The sequence below is a fragment of the Euleptes europaea genome, chromosome 1, assembly GCF_029931775.1.
Source record: "Euleptes europaea isolate rEulEur1 chromosome 1, rEulEur1.hap1, whole genome shotgun sequence".
Classification (NCBI taxonomy): Eukaryota; Metazoa; Chordata; class Lepidosauria; order Squamata; family Sphaerodactylidae; genus Euleptes; species Euleptes europaea.
Genome location: NC_079312.1, coordinates 34,732,468 through 34,750,704, shown reverse-complemented (window position 1 = coordinate 34,750,704; position 18,237 = coordinate 34,732,468). Strand labels below are relative to the sequence as shown.

Genomic DNA, 18,237 nt, shown 5'->3' with positions numbered 1-18,237 from the left:
TTCCTGACCCCAAAGTGGCGATTGACACTACCCTGGGCATGCAAGAAAGGGCCACGAGGGCAAAACACTGATACAAACTTTCCTGCCCTCCCTCTCATGATCTGTCTAAGGTCATAGAATCAGCATTGCTGACAGATAGCCATCTAGCCTCTCCTTAAAAACCTCCAGGGAAGGAGAGCCCACCACCTCCCAAGGAAGCCTGTTCCACGGGGGAACCGCTCTAACTGTTAGAAAGTTCTTCCTAATGTTTAGCCGGAAACTCTTTTGATTTAATTCCAACCCACTGGTTCTGGGTCCAACCTTCTGGGGCAACAGAAAACAAGTCAGCGCCATCCTCTATATGGCAGCCCTTCAAGTACTTTACTTCTGAACACAAGTAGGGTACTCAGGATTTTTTCTTTATCTTCTCCTCACATGCTGGATGAAAAGAGTCTGTGGGCCAGTGGTGGCCCACAGGTCATAGTCTGGAAGCCTCTGATATAGTATCTATATTCCAGCTGGTTTTCAGTCAAAGCTTGGACAACTGTAGTTATAGTGAAATACCACCCTGAAAGAAAAGAAGGCCCTTAACTTTCTGGCTTGGTTTGGAAACAAATGATTTCCCAGCCTAAGCATCTGAAGGATCCAAGTTCTAACCTTGGAGGTACTAGTCTAAAAACCCACACTTGAGCCTGCTCTTTAATGGCTCACCCTTTGGGGGAATTGGACAGGGCCTAGAGTCCCTACTGTGGTAGAATGCAAATAGGAGATGCTGAAGTTGCTTCCTGCTTGTTCCTCTGAAAACGAGGCTCTTCCTCCTAGCTGGTTTGTTGGCTGCTACATTAGACCTAGACTGGTCTGGGTGAAGTCAACAGCACATAGGCTGACCTACCTCACACAGTATTGTGAGGATAAATTGAGAAGAAACTTAAAAGACATATAATGAAGTGTTTGAGATTATCAACAAGCCTATCATTTGTGAAAGGAGGGAGGGAGAGAGGGAGAGAGGGAGAGAGGGAGAGAGGGAGAGAGAGAGAGAGAGAGAGAGAGAGAGAGAGAGAGAGGCAGAATGTCAAATTCCATCCTGCCTTTTTAAATCTGAGCAATAATTTATCAAACTCGAGGGAAGAAATCTTTGCAGTACACTTCACTGAGGCTGAAGATGAAGATTAAACTGAACCCTCAATGACTGTTTAAAATATAATGTATGTATGCAAGATGTAAATCTTAATATTTGCATTTAGCTCCTAGTTCACAAGGCTGTAAATCAGAGAACCTTTTTGTATTTCTAAGCAGGAAACAAATGGAGTCTGGAGTCCTTGAGAGGCAACCAATGTGGAACCCCTGCAGAGCCATTCTCATCTAATTACTCCCTTCTGAGTGTGTAACCACAATCTGAAACAATGTCAGCTAAGCACCTAAGGACATATACAGCTTGTGCCTGTACAGATTTTTCATTCTAATTAACCTTGTAATTTTATTCAGTCGTCAGGTCAACTGTACCAACAGCTTGGCAAAGGCAACAGTTCCAAGCAAGGCCGTTGGAAGAAAAATTCCAAAATTACAGATATCAATCAAAATCAAGAGAGGCACACGTGCTCCACCCGCAGCCCACTTGAATTCTTAACTGAGAATCTGCTGCTCAGAAAAAGACACTTTAAACAAACCCCAAATTCAACCAGAACACGCTACTGGCCCTGAGCAGGCCGGTTTTATGCACGGCCGCCCTATGCTGGATCAGTGTGCAATTCTCTACCACTTGGTGGAAAAATCTATGATCTCAAGTGGCTCCTTGTATGTTGCCTTCATTGATCAAGGGGCTGCTTTTGACTCTATACCACGAAACCAGCTATGGACCGAGCTGAGAACCACTTCCATCGATTGTAGACTGTTGTGGCTAATTGAAAGACTATATGAGCCCTCCTGTGCCTGTGTCTGTTATAGCAACACTGGTCATTTGTCTAGATTGGTCTGTGGAGAAGGGTCCATTAGGGAAGTGTTTTTGGCTCTATTATTGTTCACTTTATATTTGAATAACCTGTTTGCAAAGTTGAAATCATCCGATCATCGTTCCTCTTCTTTAGCTAATGTTGAAATTCCTGTACTGCTATATGCAGATGATACCCTTTTTCTCTCTCATACTCCTGTTTGCCTTTGGAGTTTGTTGAAATCCTTTTCTCAATATTGTTTTGGGGGAAAACTGGAAATTAATTACGACAAGTCCAAGGTTATGGTTTTTACTAAGTGACATCGGCCTCCAATTTAGAACTGGGAAGTCAAAGGGCAGAAATTAGAGCAAGTTAAACAATTTCAATATCTGGGAGTACTTTTTTATTTTAGCTTGTCATGGAAACAACATATAGAGGAGGCCCAACAGTTAGCTGCTCAAATGACCAATGCAATAACTCATTATTTCTTCTCTAAAAGAGGTCAGTATATACCTGTGTGACTGGGGAAGGCACTGGCAAACTACCCTGTAAACGAAGTCTGCCTAGAAAATGTCAGGATGTGACATCACCCCATGGGTCAAGAATGACCTGGTGCTTGCACAGGGGAGCTTTACCTTATATACCTGTGACACTCTCTAAGTATAATTCTAAGGTGGGAGCCCCGCTGCTATATGGTGCCCCAATTTGGATATCTGATTGCCCCGATCAGCTCAATACCTTTTCTGCAACTTTTTTTTTTTTTGAAGAATCACATGGGCTCACCTGGATTGTTTGGGGATCTCCCCTAATGATATTAATTGCCTCAGTTTGATCTCTGTTAGAAATCTGATTCTGAAACGCCTCTATGCCTTAGGTGAGTTCAGTACCAGAATCTGGGCCTGTAGAGTTCCCTCTATTGGGGATTGGCATATCCAAACTCCAGCCCAGCCTATCTTGATTGCTTGATGATTCCCAAATTCCATCGAGCCTTTATGTTGGCTTGCCTTAATCCAGTACCAACGGCAAAACTTTTTGGCTGCTTTGGGAGGATTTTGGACCGTCCAAAATTTCTTAGGCATAGAACCATGTTTGTTTCTCCCTTTCTAAAGGATCTGGTTAGCTTTCCAGTCCATTGTAAGCTATGGACCCTCTTGGCTGGATGCGATCATAATACTACCCTGGCAATTGCCAAGTTCCCCCCACCCCCATAATCAAATCTAATAGTTAGATCTGGGCAACCTGATGCCCTAGTTGTTATAGGTGTTGTTTTTGTTGTTACTTTCCTTTGTTGTTGTTTCGTTGTTAGAATTGTCAGTGCTCAAGACCGTAGTCATAACAGAAGAGTATAAAAGAAAGAAACAGAAAGGTGTAGAACAGTCTAAAAAAAAAAAGGACCTACTGATGGGAAAACAGAGAAAATTCCAGAGAACATATCACAGATTTTATTACTACCAAATATAAAATACAGTAATCATTACTTTAATTTACTCCTTTTCTGGACCAATGTACTGGTTCTTGGCAACTGTCCTTGAAATCTAATGAACTCAATAAGAAAACTTTTATATGGCTGAAGTTAAATTATTAAATAGGCAAAAATGAGAGTTCTTAATTATTAAATGTGTCACCAATAATTACAAAGTACAGCGTTAACACTCATTTAATACAGAATCTAAATATAAAAAGAGAAAAAAATTGATACCATTAAAGAAAGTTGGGTTACAGCAGTGGCTAAGATGGTGAATGGGGTTGCCAACCTCTTGGAGGAGCCTGGAGGTCTCCCAGAATTACATCTGTTCTCCAGATGACAGAGATCAGTTCCCCTGGAGAAGACGGCTGTTTTGGAAGGTGGACTCCATGGCATTACACCCTGCTGAGGTCTCTCTCCTGGCCTCCCCACACATCATGCCCAAATCTCCAGCTGGTAACCCTAAATGGGAGTCAGGAGGTTCCCCGGGCTATTATTTATTTATGATATTTTTATTCCCACTTCTCAGCCAAAAAATGTGGCTTCCCAAAGTAGCTCACAGCAATACAAATTACATTAAACACAAATGTTCCTCATGCAGAGAACTCTGAACTGAACCGGGTTCTTCTGTGGTAGAGGGGATGTATAACTGCTTCCTGACCTCCCTCTGATGGCCTCAGAGATGGCAGAAGTTGGAAGGTAAGGAGCCCTAAGTTGAGGGATGTCTGACAGCTTCCTGCCCTCCCTCTGGTGGCTTTAGGGTTGCCAGCTCCGGGTTGGAAAATACCTGGAGATTTTGGGGGTGGAGCCTGAGGGAGGGGAAAGGCTTCAATGGAGTATAATGCCATACAGTCAACCTTCCAAAGTGGCCATTGTGTAATGAAGTGCAAATTCCAGGGACAATCTAACAAGACTAAGTTCTGATAGGCAGCCAAAGTTGATATCTAACACCTAATCAGTAGGCAATCCCATTTAAGACAGGACCATCATTGGGTATATAATGTTTTGTCCTCTATCTTCGCATTCCTACTGGATGCATTCGTTCTATGAAATATGGAGTAAATTCACAGCTTAATAGCTCTCCTCTAAGTGACAGCCGTTCAAATACTTAAAGAGAGTAATCATGTCCCCCCTCAACCTCCTCTTCTCCAGACTATCAGAACTGCAGCAACGAGTAACAAAAAACATCTCAAAACAGACACCACATCTGCACAGTAAACTATGTACAATTTAAAAATTCATTAATGGTTATGAAACAAGGTTTACTCTACAGCCTTGTACCTGATGTACATGGGAAAAATAATTATCAGCTAGATTTGAGAGAGAGAGAGAGAGAGAGAGAGAGAATATACATAAAAGAGTAACATTTTCAGTTCTGAACTTCCTGGGCAGGGAAATATCCATAAAAATATTTCTGTAATGCTGCATAAAACAAGGTTAAGAGGATCATTCAACCTATAATAGCTTAGGGAGAAACCTTTTATTTCATGAGGTCTTCCTAAGGCACGGTTCACTGGCTCCTACTCGGTGAGATGCTGCAGCGTGCAATATGCAGCAGAGATTATAACCACAATGGAAACCAAATGGAGCAGAGAAATAGCCTGCAGGAACTCAGGAAAACACACTATGATATTCAGCATGACTTTGAAAGCTTGGTGATATCCGAAACTCTGAATGTTGGTCACTTTTCAAAAACTCAGCAAAACAGAACGCTGATATAGAATCACCACTCTAAAAATAAAGTGCAAAGGGGTGTTTGCATGTTTCTGAAGCACATCCATTCCAGAACAGATGGCAAGAATCTCATGTGGCATGCTACGCAACATTTCCACTCAAATTCCAGTCCCTCAGACGACCTAAAATTTCTACATTAACACAAAGGCTAATGGTATAGAACAAAGGGATGAACAGGTGAAGAAAAAACTAATTCTACATTGCTATATTCTCTAGATTTTTTTTGCTCGCTTTGAAGAACAGCACCCCAGACAGTGAGTGGGTGCAGGGAGACTGCAACTTACTGAAGTAATTACAGTTCTTTAGAGTGAGTGCTAACAGAAAGAAAGCATGACATGGTAGTTGGACTAACACTGGGGGAAATCCAAGTTCAGAACCCTGAATCTGATTAGTTAACCTTAGCCCAATCAGCATCTCTTTATAGCCTAATTTACCTTCCAAGGTTGTTGTGAGGATGAAAAAGGTATACATGCTAGCCATGGAAGAGGATTATGCTCTAGAAATTGCAACTGGTCCAGAATGAGGTGGCATGGATCCTTATGGGGACCCCCACGGAGAGCACATATACAACCTGTGCTCCGCTAACTGCACAGGCTCCAGATTTAGTACTGGATCAAGTTCAAGGTCTTGGTACTGACCTTTAAAGCCCTAAACAGGATCTTTGTATCTGCAGGACCACCTCTGTTGGTATATCCCCCCCCCCCCCGAGAGCTTTATGCACTTTGGGAAATAACTTGCTGGTGGTCCTGGGCCCCAGAACCATCTGGCTGTCCTCAACCAGGGACAAGGCCTTTTTGACTCTGGCCCCTGTCTGGTGGAACTCTCTGTCTAATGAGACCCATGCCCTGCAGGATATAGCTCAGTTCTACAGGACCTGCAAGACGGAGATGTTCCACCAGGCATATGGTTGAGGTAGCAAAGGTTAAGTAGACCAGCTGAGTTATTGTTGGCCACTATTTACCATCGCTGTGAACCAACTCACCACTGAGATTATTATTACATAGTAGGTCTGTAATTTGAATGCCATCTGTTAAATGAAATCAGGATTTATGGTTTTAAATTGTATGTTTTTAAATTTATATATTATATATCTTTTATACTGTAATGTATTGTTGTTGGAAGCTGCCCTGAGCCTGGAGCAGCTGGGAAAGGGAAGGGTATAAATGGAACAAATAAATAAATACATAAAGGTGTCAGAATTGTAGGAATGGAATGAGTCCCAAAGGTGATATAATTTGACCCTTGTGTAATGAAGTGCAAATCTGAACACATGAACACATGAAGCTGCCTTATACTGAATCAGACCCTTGGTCCATCAAAGTCAGTGTTGCCTACTCAGACCGGCAGTGGTTTTCCAGGGTCTCAGGGAGAAGTCTTTCACATCACCTACTTGCCTGGTCCTTTTAATTGGAGATGCCGGGGATTGAACCTGGTACCTTCTGCATGCCAAGCAGATGCTCTACCACTGAGTCACGCCCCCCCCCCAGTCTAATCAGGGACAATCTAACAAGACTAAGTTCAGTTAGGCAACCAAAGTTGATATCTAGCACCTAATCAGTAGGCAAGCTAATTTAAGACAGGACAGTCATTGGATAAATCATGTTTTGTCCTCTGTCTTTGCATTCCTACTGGATGCATTTGTTCTATGAAATATGGCGTACATTCACAGCTTAATAGTTTGGGTTAATGAACTGAGACCATGTACAATGCATTGACCATCTTCCAAAACAGGGTTGAGGCCTGATCTACGGCACATGTGGCAGAACAATGTGGTAGAACGTTAGTACTGCAGTGATTCCACCTGCTATACTAGCAAAATCCAGGGATTTTCTTGCAAGGCAGCAGTCTTTCAAAAATGTGGTCCCCAACCTGCAGCCTGAAAGTACAGTCCATTCTTTCACCTCGGGATTATACTACCTCATTCTGCTTCGTGCATGAACTAGAGGATAAATTTAATTAAACAGGAGTTTGTTTAACAATATTTGTACATGTACACATTCATAAATGGATTCCACCACCTTGAGTCTCTTCCTCATGGTCTCACGTGTGCTAGGTATAATTGTTAACATAGAGATGCGCAAACAATCGTGGTGAGGAGCTAGATATTCAGCAAGACAGCTAAACCATACCAAAAGGTTCAGATTTCATAAGAAACCCTGGCATTATGGAAAGTTATCGGAACAGAGTTAAGAAGAGAGGACTCTCCTTGGTCTGGACACTAAGATTCTCATAGTTGTGATGGAACACTTATGAGGACTTCTAAGACCAGTGGACTCATGCCTAACTAAGGAATCAAGCTCAATGCATGAATAGACATTAAAAATATTTTTGGTGCATTTTTTTGAAGACACATTCCTTATTTTAAATAAAGGAAAACTTCTGGAACCAAAACATATGGTTCATACCACAGGAGCTAGTGTGGGAAAAGATAACAGCATGCATTGCCTTCAGGTGATTCATCATATGCACTCTCCTGGTCACTCGATAAAAAAAGCTTTGCCTCTCCCTTTAAACAAAATTTATTCTTTGGCAGCATTATAAATGCCTGGGCACGTATATACTGTGGAGGCCTCTTTCACGCAGCACAATATTTTCACCTCTCCTTCACTATCCATGACCTAATTAATTTGGCCAATTATCTTCTCGGCTGTTAAAATGCTCAGTTTAATGTCAAGTGGTTTATTTTTAATAGCATCTGGTCTAAATGAATTTAAAAAATAACATTAAAGCCACATTTTTGAGCTGGAGAGTCAGGTCTACTCTCCTGACAAAAGGGAGAAAGCAGTCCATGTGTAACCCATCATTACCTTGCTTCAAATCTACTGAACAGAAACTCTGTGGCAGTCCCAGTGAAGACTCTGTTCTAAGTGCACATTTGCCCCTGAACTGCTGCAAGCTCTGACAGCCTACAATGTGTGTGTATGCACGCGTTTGTGTAAAATGCCATCAAGTTGCAGCTGACTTATGGCGACCCCCGTAAGGTTTTCAAGACAAGAGACGTTAGAGGTGGTTTGCTATTGCCTGCCTCTGCTTAGCAACCCTGGACTTCCTTGGTGGTCTCCCATCCAAATATTAATCAAGGCTGATCCTGCTTAGCTTCTGAGACCTCACGAGGTCAGGCTAGCCTGGGTTATCCAGGTTAGGACAGGAGCAACAAATAACTCCATACACAGCAGTAAACAGCACAGAAAGGGAGGGGCTATGGCTCAGTTTGTAGAGCATCTGCTTGGCATGCAGAAGGTCCAAGGTTCAATCCCTCCCATCGCCAGTTAAAGGGACTAGGCAGGTAGGTGATGTGAAAGACCCCTGCTGGAGACCCTGGAGAGCCGCTGCCAGTCTGAGCAGACAATACCGACTTTGATGGACCAAGGGTCTGATTCAGTAGAAGGCAGCTTCATGTGTTCAACATGTGCTCAACCAGGATGAGCATGTAAAAGTGAAGGCTATGGCTTCCTACAGTGTGTCCATGCACCAAAACGTTAATATATACACCCTGATCTAAAGTGGAGGCTTCGTCCTTTTTCCTACACAGAAACACTTCTGTTTTAGTCCACCTTTCTCACAGAGACTCAAGGCAGACTTGGAGGCAGCAACTCACTCTTGCGTATTGCGAAGAAGAAATCTGCAATGTGGTATTAATGGGTGCCAGGGTACCTACTGATGTGTTTCCTGGTGTCAATTTCCTTCTTCCCCAAAACCTCTCTTCCCCAAAACTCGATCTGATAAGATAGATAGAAAGCTCTTACCAAAGCCTACGAACCTTTAGAAAACTAGATTTGTGTTGTCATACAGTGCCTTTATTTGACCGGTGTGGAGTTGCTTTATAATTTAACACTACACAGAATTTTACCTTTCTAAGCCTACTGATTTCAGTAAATTTAGAAGGATGTAACTCTGCTTAAGACTGCACTGGAAATATAGTAAGACTTCAGTTAATTTGGGGTCCCCCCCAAATGTAATGTCTACGCTTAAATAGTACAGAATACACATACACCCACACAGACATGTAACAAAAAAACAATAACAAATTTGCAATTTCCCAAACGCTTGAAACCTGCCTATGCTGAAAGGCACAGCGTGTGTGTACGTACTTGTGACAGGTTACTGGAATAAGGTTGGACCATCACTTTCACCTCAATTTATCCTTTTGCTCAGAAAAGGAAAACCATTTCTCCAATATAATGAGACAAAGGAGCTGAACACCAGTTCAATTTGACTTGACCTGTCAGCCATCATAAGCAGCGGCCCCTGCAAAGTACCGCGAGTCCTCAGGTGTGCTGAACCTGCAAATGAGCTAACGGAACATTCATATCCCTGCAAAAATGGAGTTGATATAAAAAAGGGGGCTCCATAAATCCACCGAGTTGGAAAACTTTATTTCCTTGAGAAATTTAGCTTCCACAACAATTTATAATCAGACGCTGCTACAGAAAAGCAAGGAAAGAAGGAAGGGAGAACCGTAGAACTGACTGAAGATATTGATGAATATGCTGGCATGATGCACCTGAATTTAAAGTTCTCCTACAGCCTAACTTGCCCGTTAATATTCCAAGAACCTGAGCAACGTGCTTCAGTAGCAAGGTAAGTTCTATGATAAATGTGTTCTCCAATTTGTGCTCCAGTCAAGGAGCTATAAAAATCAGAATAATTCATGCAAAGATTTTCGTTATGTTTCTAAACACACTTATTTACATTTTAAATCATGCGGAAGACAAGGTGAAATATCCTTCACTTAGACAGGTGCAAATGAGAAAACAGATGCATCCATTAAGCCAGAAACAATTCCATGAATAATTATAACAATAACAGTACAAATAAAATCAACAATAACAACAAGACTTTGCTCCATCTTAGCTAAAAGAGTTCAGGCCGCTGCCTAACTTACTTGAAAGAACACAGCCATGGCCACGATGATTCTTTTCTCTTGGATAGCGCTCCCAAAGCTGTCAAAGTCATCGGGATTGTAGAAATACATCTGCATCTGTGGGAAATTGAAATACAAAGTCATGTTGAGAAAGACAAAACCAGGAAGACCCAAGATTACATCTCTCCTCATGAAGCTTACTCTAGGTAGAACCTGGGCAACAGTTTGTGTCTGACACTTCTTCTCTTCCCTACTTTCTAGTAGCTAAAATTGTTTATACTGTGAAATATGTTACAAAGTTATCCATCAAAATAAAGACATGGAACTTTTAGCAAAGCTCTAGTATCCATTCATGAAAGGAATCAAGGACAAAACGTTACAGAACCTCGCAAATCCTTTTGTAGGTTTCTGAGACAGATCCAGTACTCCTCATGATTCTGGCTGCTGGCTTAGCAACACCGGCACATGTAATAAAAGAAAGTCTCCAGCTTGTAAGGATGTGTGTGATGAGGGATGCGCACAGCCAGATTTGTACACGTATGAGTATCCCCTGTTCCTGAAAATGTATGTATTTGTTTTTATTTAAATTCATTTATACCCTACGTTTTCCCCAATGGGAACCCCAAAGGGGCTTGTAACATTCACCTCTTTTACATTTTATCCCCACAACAACCCTGTGAGGTAAGTTAGGCTAAGAGTGTGTGACTGGCCCAAACACACCCAGCTAAAAAGCTCTCACAGTAGTTTGTCTGTTTGATTCGACTTCTGTCCCACCCTTTCCCAGCACAGACCGGGCTCATGGTGGATAACAACAATATAAAATGTTTAGAAAACAATAGTTAAAATAACTATTCATAATTTTAACAATAAAAAAACAAATAGCCTGCTAAATATTAAGAAATCTAGCTTAAAATAAAAAAGAAACACAGTGTCACCCATGTCATAAACCACAATACTGCAGAAGTCCATGCAGTACAGTGGTTGGATTAGGATGTGGGAGAGACAGGTTCAAAGCCTCTCTCAGCCAAGAATAGGGTTGCCAACCTCCAGGTACTAGCTGGAGATCTCCTGCTATTGCAACTGATCTCCAGCCAACAGAGATCAGTTCACCTGGAGAAAATAGCAGCTTTGGCAATTGGACTCTATGGCATTGAAGTCCCGACGTTTCCTAGGCAGACTTTGTTTATGGAGTGGTTTGCCAGTGCCTTCCCCAGTCATCTTCCCTTTACCCCTGGGTACTCATTTTACCGACCTCAGAAGGATGGAAGGCTGAGTCAACCTTGAGCCGGCTACCTGAAACCAACTTCCGTCGGGATCGAACTCAGGTCGTCAGCAGAGCTTGGACTGCAGTACTGCAGCTTACCACTCTGCGCCACGGAGCTCCTTTGATTGGTTTACCCATCTCTAATCTCCACCCATTCTCTCCTGAGAAGATGGGGACCCCCAGAGCAAGACCTCTGTAAAATATCCTAAGTAGGCCCTAACAGATTCTTCAGCCTGGGTTGTCCGTATGGCAGGCTGCACAAATATGTATATATATTTTTAAGAACTATCAAAATAAAGTTTAGGACTTTCAGAAGGAAATTTGATATTTCGAACTTTTCAAAAGATACAGTGCCACTGAAATACCGCAACACTTACAATGATTCCAAATATTTAGTCATCATGTCTCCAGAAGTAGTTAAGCATCACTAGGATTGCCAGGTCCCTCTTTGCCACCAATGGGAGGTTTTTGGGGCAGAGCCCGGGGAGGGTGGGCTTTAGGGAGGGGAGGGACTTCAATGCCACAGAGTCCAATTGCCAAAGTGGCCATTTTCTCCAGGTGAACTGAACTCTGTCGGCTGGAGACCAGTCGTAATCACAGGAGATCTCCAGCTAGTACCTGGAGGTTGGCAACCCTAAGCCACATTTTAGTTCCATCCCTGTGGTGAACAGGGGGGGGGGGAAAGAGAGCCACAAACAGAAAAAAAAGACGGGATATTTGTGCAAAGCAGCAGCCACGCACAATCGCTGCTGGGGAACCACATCACTGAGCTACAGTGATATATTGCTTTCACGAATACGAAAGCCATCAAGGAACTGTTTAACTCCATCTGCTTTCCTGCAGGAGCCATCCTGATTTATTAACAGAAATGCACTGCAAATTAGGGCCGTGCACACGGGCAGCAACAGGCGGATGGCCTTCTGTGCCGCATAACCAACACCTGCGCATCAACTGTTCCTACACTTACAAATCCTGGGAGTGCCGGCAGCACCTGCAGTTCAATATCATTCCTCTATCCACATGGGAAGCGACTTTTTCCAGCACTCTGAACAGAGAGGCTTCATAATCATTACTGACATTTTCCAAAAGAGGGGCTATGCTGGTCCTGCTGTGAAAAGCACAGTAAATTGATAGTGTGGTTTGGTTGATGGACTCTGGTTTGAGAATCAGCAGACTCGGGAATTACTCTTTCCTCTCAGTGGTCTTTGGTAAAGGCCCTTAAGCCAAACATTCTTTCATTTTTATGCATTACAGCTCCTTCTCACCTCAATTAAAAAAATGGTAAAAGCACTAGTACCTCCAGGTACTAGCTGCTATTACAACTGATCACCAGCCGATAGAGATCAGTTCACCTGGAGAAAATGGCTGCTTTGGTAATTAGACTCTACAGCATTGAAGTCCCTCCCCTCCCCAAACCCCACCCTCTTTAGGTTCCTCCTCAAAAACCTCCCGCCGATGATGAAGAGGGACCTGGCAACCCTAACCGGGTCATTACTGACCCATGGGGTGACGTCACATCTCAATGTTTACTAGGCGGTATCTGGCGGCCCTAGTGTGGAAGTACCTTAGCATGGCTATTCCATGAGGTTATCATCAGGCCCCACCCCATGAAGCCCAGGGTTTGGGATGCTGAGGACCTGGCAACACCAGGCAAGGTGCTTGGGGTAGGCTACAAGCCAGAGACCTAGCTACTGAAATGTACAAAAAAGAAGAACTGCGAGACCAGCAGCCTTTCACAACTCTGATATTCCCATTAGCAGCCTTTTTCATACAAGGAATGCAAAGAATCAGTGTGTGGATGACAGAAGCAACTGAATGCGAATTGTGATTTCCCACTCTGCTGATTCTATGCATTTGTTATATGCAAAGAGCCAAATAAAAGGTAAAGGTAGTTCCCTGTGTAAGGACCAGGTCATTACTGAAGAGACAGATTAATTCAATTTTCAAGTCTCTGGGTCACAGTATCCATTTGCAAGGACATTTCTAGGACTGTCAGGATACTCTTTCAGGACGCTCCTAATATTTCAAATCTCAAAAGCAATGCATTTAATTTATTTACATTTTATTTTTTTTAAAAACCCTGTCTAATGTTAACCAGCCCTGCATATGGTCTCATGGTGGTCTGCCACCATGAAGATGAGAAAAGCATAATTTTGACAGTGAAAACATCAATAATCACAATTAGGAAAAACAGTTCTAACAAAAAACTGCTAGAAACAAAAAATTCTAGCTGCACAATACATTTTTTTTACATCCAGAGAATTCATGAATTTTAAAAAGAAATCTAAACCAGAGGAAACCACTACATCCTGTGGTGGGGAATTCTGTACATTAACTATGAGTTGTGTGAAATATTAACTCCTTTTCACTGGCTTCATCCCTAGGGTTGCCAAACTTCCATGGGGTGGCTGGAGATCTCCGCTATTACAACTGATCTCCAGCCGAGATAAATTCCCCTGGAGAAAATGGCTGCTTTGGCAATTGGACTCTATGACACTGAAGTCCCTCCCCCCTCCAAACTTTGCCCTCCTCAGGCTCCACCCCCAAAATCTCCAGGTATTTCCCAAGCACTATGTAAGGGAAAAGGTTTCTATTGTGCCCCCTTTAGTCATGCTTTGAACTAAAAAGCCTGAATGGGATTGACATTGTCAATGAGCTGTAGACCAATTTGCCAAGATCTTTTCCCTAGGACAGGGGTGTCAAACATAAGACCTGCAGGCCGCATCTAGCCTCTTAAGAGCTCTTATCCGGCCTGCGAGCCAGACAAGGCAGCCACCACCACCCTGTTCTCGATCTAGGGTGGCAAGGCCTGGCCTGGCCCGACCAAGTGACATTTATGTCATATCCGGCCCTCGTAACAATTGAGGTCAACACCCCTGCCCTAGTAGTCCTCATCACCTTTGATCCCACTGGAATACAGATATACTAAGGCTGCCAACCTCCTGGTACTACAAATCTCCTGCTATAACAACTGATCTCCAGCCGATAGAGATCAGTTCACCTGGAGAAAATGGCCTCTTTGGCAATTGGACTCTATGGCATTGAAGTCCCTCCACTCCCCAAACCCCACCCTCCTCAGGCTCTGCCTCAAAAACCTCCCGCCGGTGGCAAAGAGGGACCTGGCAACCCTAAGATACACACAGGCAGTTAGGATTTTCGTTGTGCTGTACTATGCATTTCAATGAAGAAAGATGACAGGAAGAAAGTTGATTCATTTGAAATGTGGTGTTGGAGGAGAGACTTATAGATACCATGGCTAGGAGAGGATGACTGGCCCAAGGTCACTCAGTGAACTTCATGGCTGAGTAGAAACTTGAACCCAGGTTTGCCAGATAGCAGCCTGCCACTCTAATCACAACACCACAGTGGATATCTTTGGGGGACTCCTCTATTTATAGCCCCAACCCACAGTGAGGTTAATTTTTACAAGTGATTAGAAACATGATCTGGGGGCATGGCTGTCGATAGCCAGCTCCTCTTTCAAAAGTGGCTGTCCCATTGTGAGAAGTATTTTTTTTGGGGGGGGGGAACTGATGCTGTGTCAAGACTCAGACGGTCAGCCTACCTACTTAACGTACACATTTATAAATAAAGAACATGTCTCAAAGGGCTCCCATGTCATCTTCCATTCTCTTTTCACAAGGAAACGGCCCATAAAAGGTTGCCCAGAAGAATCCTACTGCTTGGGGAAATAGTAAAGCAAAATACTATTGAATGTGTGTTTGGTCTCCTACCATTAACTGTTTCTTATTTAGCATGTACAAAAATATCCCTGTGGAATTAGGAATTCCAGAGTGTTTGAGGGACCAAGAAGCAGCAATTTAGTTTTGTCATTTATCCATCAATTTCCCTCTGTACCAAGAAAGTCTGACATCATTTAGATTTTGAAAATCTACATGGTTTTTAGGGCAGTGAATTTTCCCAAGAGAGCTAGACTGCATAGAAAATAGTTAAGAAAGCTGTTAGAGAGCCAGAATATTTTGGGGGAAGGGGTAGAATACAAGGCTGAGGAGTCCAAGCACAGAAAAAGTGAAGAAAATACTCTGAATGATTTGCTTTGATTCAGTGGAGCTAACTATTGAACAGGCTAATCTTTAATTATTATTACCTCTCTCAGCTGCAGTGTGAGAAGGAATTATTCTCAGCCGCCATTTCCAGCTGGATGTGAAATCTCTTACTCGGAACCAAATTGCATGCAAAGCCTCCCTATCCATGGAACTAATTTCTTCACGAAGGAAGCATGGCAAAATATTTAGGGAATTCAGAGTTTTATCGCAGTGCATTTGATTACTCGTAGCTGGGAAAACAAAGAAATAAATAAAAATGCCAACATGCGTTTGCAACCATTTCCAAAACAAATTTAAGGGAGGGGGAACACCCAAAAAGGCTGACTGAATTAGAGTTCTTGGTCTTTTGGGCCACAATACCTCACAGAGTTGGGCATCTTTTTTGAGAGTGATTAAATCCTAAATTAAGGAGAAGCAAAACCTTGCATTATCTAGGAGGGGGGGGGGAAGTTGCTACTTTGTATAACAATTCCTTTACATGTATACAGGGAGGAATAAGGAAAAGGTTTCCCCACATCTTGGGTATTACCTTTATTTAAGGCACCAGGAAGTTCAACAACTATGACAGGAAACTGTCAAAACTGCCAGCTTCAATGAACCTGTCATGTGGAAGCCTCCTCAGAAGATAGGGCTGCCAGGTCCCTCTTTGCCACCAGCAGGAGGTTTATGGGGTGGAGCCTGAGAAGGGGGGGTTGGGGAGGGGCGGGACTTCAATGCCATAGAGTCCAATTGCCAAAGTGGCCATTTTCTCCAGGTGAACTGATCTCTATCAGCTGGAGATGGGTTGTAATAGCAGGAGATCTCCACCTAATACCTGGAGGTTGGCAACCCTAATTACCTGGAGGTTGGCAACCCTATCAGAAGATGAGGGGGAACCCACCACAGACAGAACCCACCACAGGGTCTGCCTGAGACCCTGGAGAGCTGCTGCAGGTCTGAGTAGACAATACTGACTTTGATGGACCGAGGGTCTGATTCAGTAGAAGGCAGCTTTATGTGCCCATGTGTTCATTTGACCTCAGACTCTTTTGTCACTGTGAGAACTCGGGAAAACTTTGGAACTGCAATTATGGGAGGTCTTGCCAGATCCAAGGACCATGAGATGCCAGCCTTACCCCGGGGGCCTCTGCTCCTATCATGCTACAGGATCTCCCAGAATCCCCAGGTATAACTCCAGGAACAATTATGATGGCAAGCTTAACTGGAAGCCACTGACAGGCAGTGTGGTGCCTTCTTTCTCCCAGTTCTGCTCTGTAAAACGAGATCCCGAGACTGCCCCCAGAGTTTCCGCATTTTTGCAGAGCATTCTGGCATACAGTCTGAGTGTGTGCTGGTAGTCTGCCATGCAGGATGCAGCAAAAGCCAGCGTGGTGTAGTGGCTAAGAGCAGTGGTTTGGAGCAGTGGAGTCTGATCTGGAGAACCGGGTTTGATTCCCCACTCCTCCACATGAGCTGCGGACGCTAATCTGGTGAACTGGATTTGTTTCCCCACTCCTACACAGGAAGCCAGCTGGGTGACCTTGGGCTAGTCTCAGCTCTCTCAGCCTCAACTCCCTCACAGGGTGTCTGTTGTGGGGAGGGAAAGGGAAAGGTGATTGTAAGCCCGTTTGATTCTGCCTTAAGTGGTAGAGAAAGTCGGCATATAAAAACCAACTCTTCTTCTTCTCTTCTGGCCAGCTTCCCAAATTGCACCCTAGCAACATCACATAATTCTGAAGCTCTCGTTCAATTTGTGCTGGAAATAGCATGACAGCCCAGATTATCGGACCAGTTTTAGAAATGCAGGTGTGCAAGGTAGGTGGAGGGGCCCAGAGCTTATTTCTACATGTGTAAGGTTCCAGGTTCAATCCCGGGCACCTCCAGTTAAAACAGAATTCAGTTAGCAGGCCGGGAAAGACCTTGTCCGCAATGTTGGACAGCTGCTGCCCACTGGAGCAGATATTACTGCACTGGATAGGCCAATGCTTGCTGTGACATAATGCAGCTTTACATGTTCATAGGAATTTCAACAATTTGTACATTTGAGTGTCTTGGATTTTTAAACTCATGATGGCTGCTTATGAGAAAGATTGGCAGAACAGGGGAACTTTATTTTGACTATGGATTATGGGGGCTGTAGAGTGCTTAGTGACGGAGGTAATTTCCATTTGAAATCACCTTGGTATCCAGGTGTTATATTTCTGTTTTTAGGTTTTTCTTTTGTCAAAGACACTGAACTACCGCACAACCTTTACGATGGTCTTGACAGTATTAATGGGGGATGTTGGTCCTTTTGTTGCCTGTTTTGCCCTTTTTGAGAGTTGGTTATGTAGCCTAGATGGGAGTTTATGGGGGTTCTTATTATTCACTTAGTTTTTTCTATGTATTTTATGATGTTTTGATGTGACAATTTTAAGTTAAATTAAAATTTTTTAAAAAAAACGTGCAGTGGCCTAGGGTTTTTTTTGTTTTTTTTTTTTTTGCTTTGGTTCAATGGTCTTATTAAGCATGGTTCACAGTGTAATAAACTTGGGTTAACATCAGGACAACACAGGCGCTCAGGTCCCATTCTATTGAAATGGTAGACCTCAGTCAAAACAGCGGCAGGCATGTGGGCAGATGGAGACATGCCAAACTACACATCCCCAGATTATTCCCCTCTCCTATGGTACACTGATATCCCCATAGAGAGAAACATCTTGTCAGAGCCAGTGTGATTAAAATGTCAAACTAGGATCTGAAAGAACCGGGTTTAGAACCTCACTCTGCCACAGAAGTATGCTGGATGACTTTGGGAAACTCACTTGCTCTTAGCCTAACCTACTTCACAGGGTTGCTGTTGTAAGGATAAAATGGAGGAAGGGGAGAACAAGCTATTTTGGATCCCCACCAGGTAGGAAAGCAGGGTATAACTATCTAAACAAATAAAAAGACAATCCCATGTAAGAGTTTGCAAA

At 43.2% G+C, this 18,237-nt stretch overlaps 1 protein-coding gene across 4 annotated transcripts in view; it reads right to left on the bottom strand.

Annotated features, from left to right (window-relative positions):
- Nucleotides 1-18,237, bottom strand: part of PTPRG (protein tyrosine phosphatase receptor type G) — a 669,402-nt gene that overhangs the window by 207,674 nt on the left and 443,491 nt on the right. For all 4 annotated transcript variants that reach the window (XM_056855280.1, XM_056855289.1, XM_056855297.1 and 1 more), the window contains exon 5: nt 9,992-10,087. In XM_056855280.1, coding sequence (XP_056711258.1) covers nt 9,992-10,087 — 96 coding nt within the window. The remainder of the gene's footprint in view (nt 1-9,991; nt 10,088-18,237) is intronic.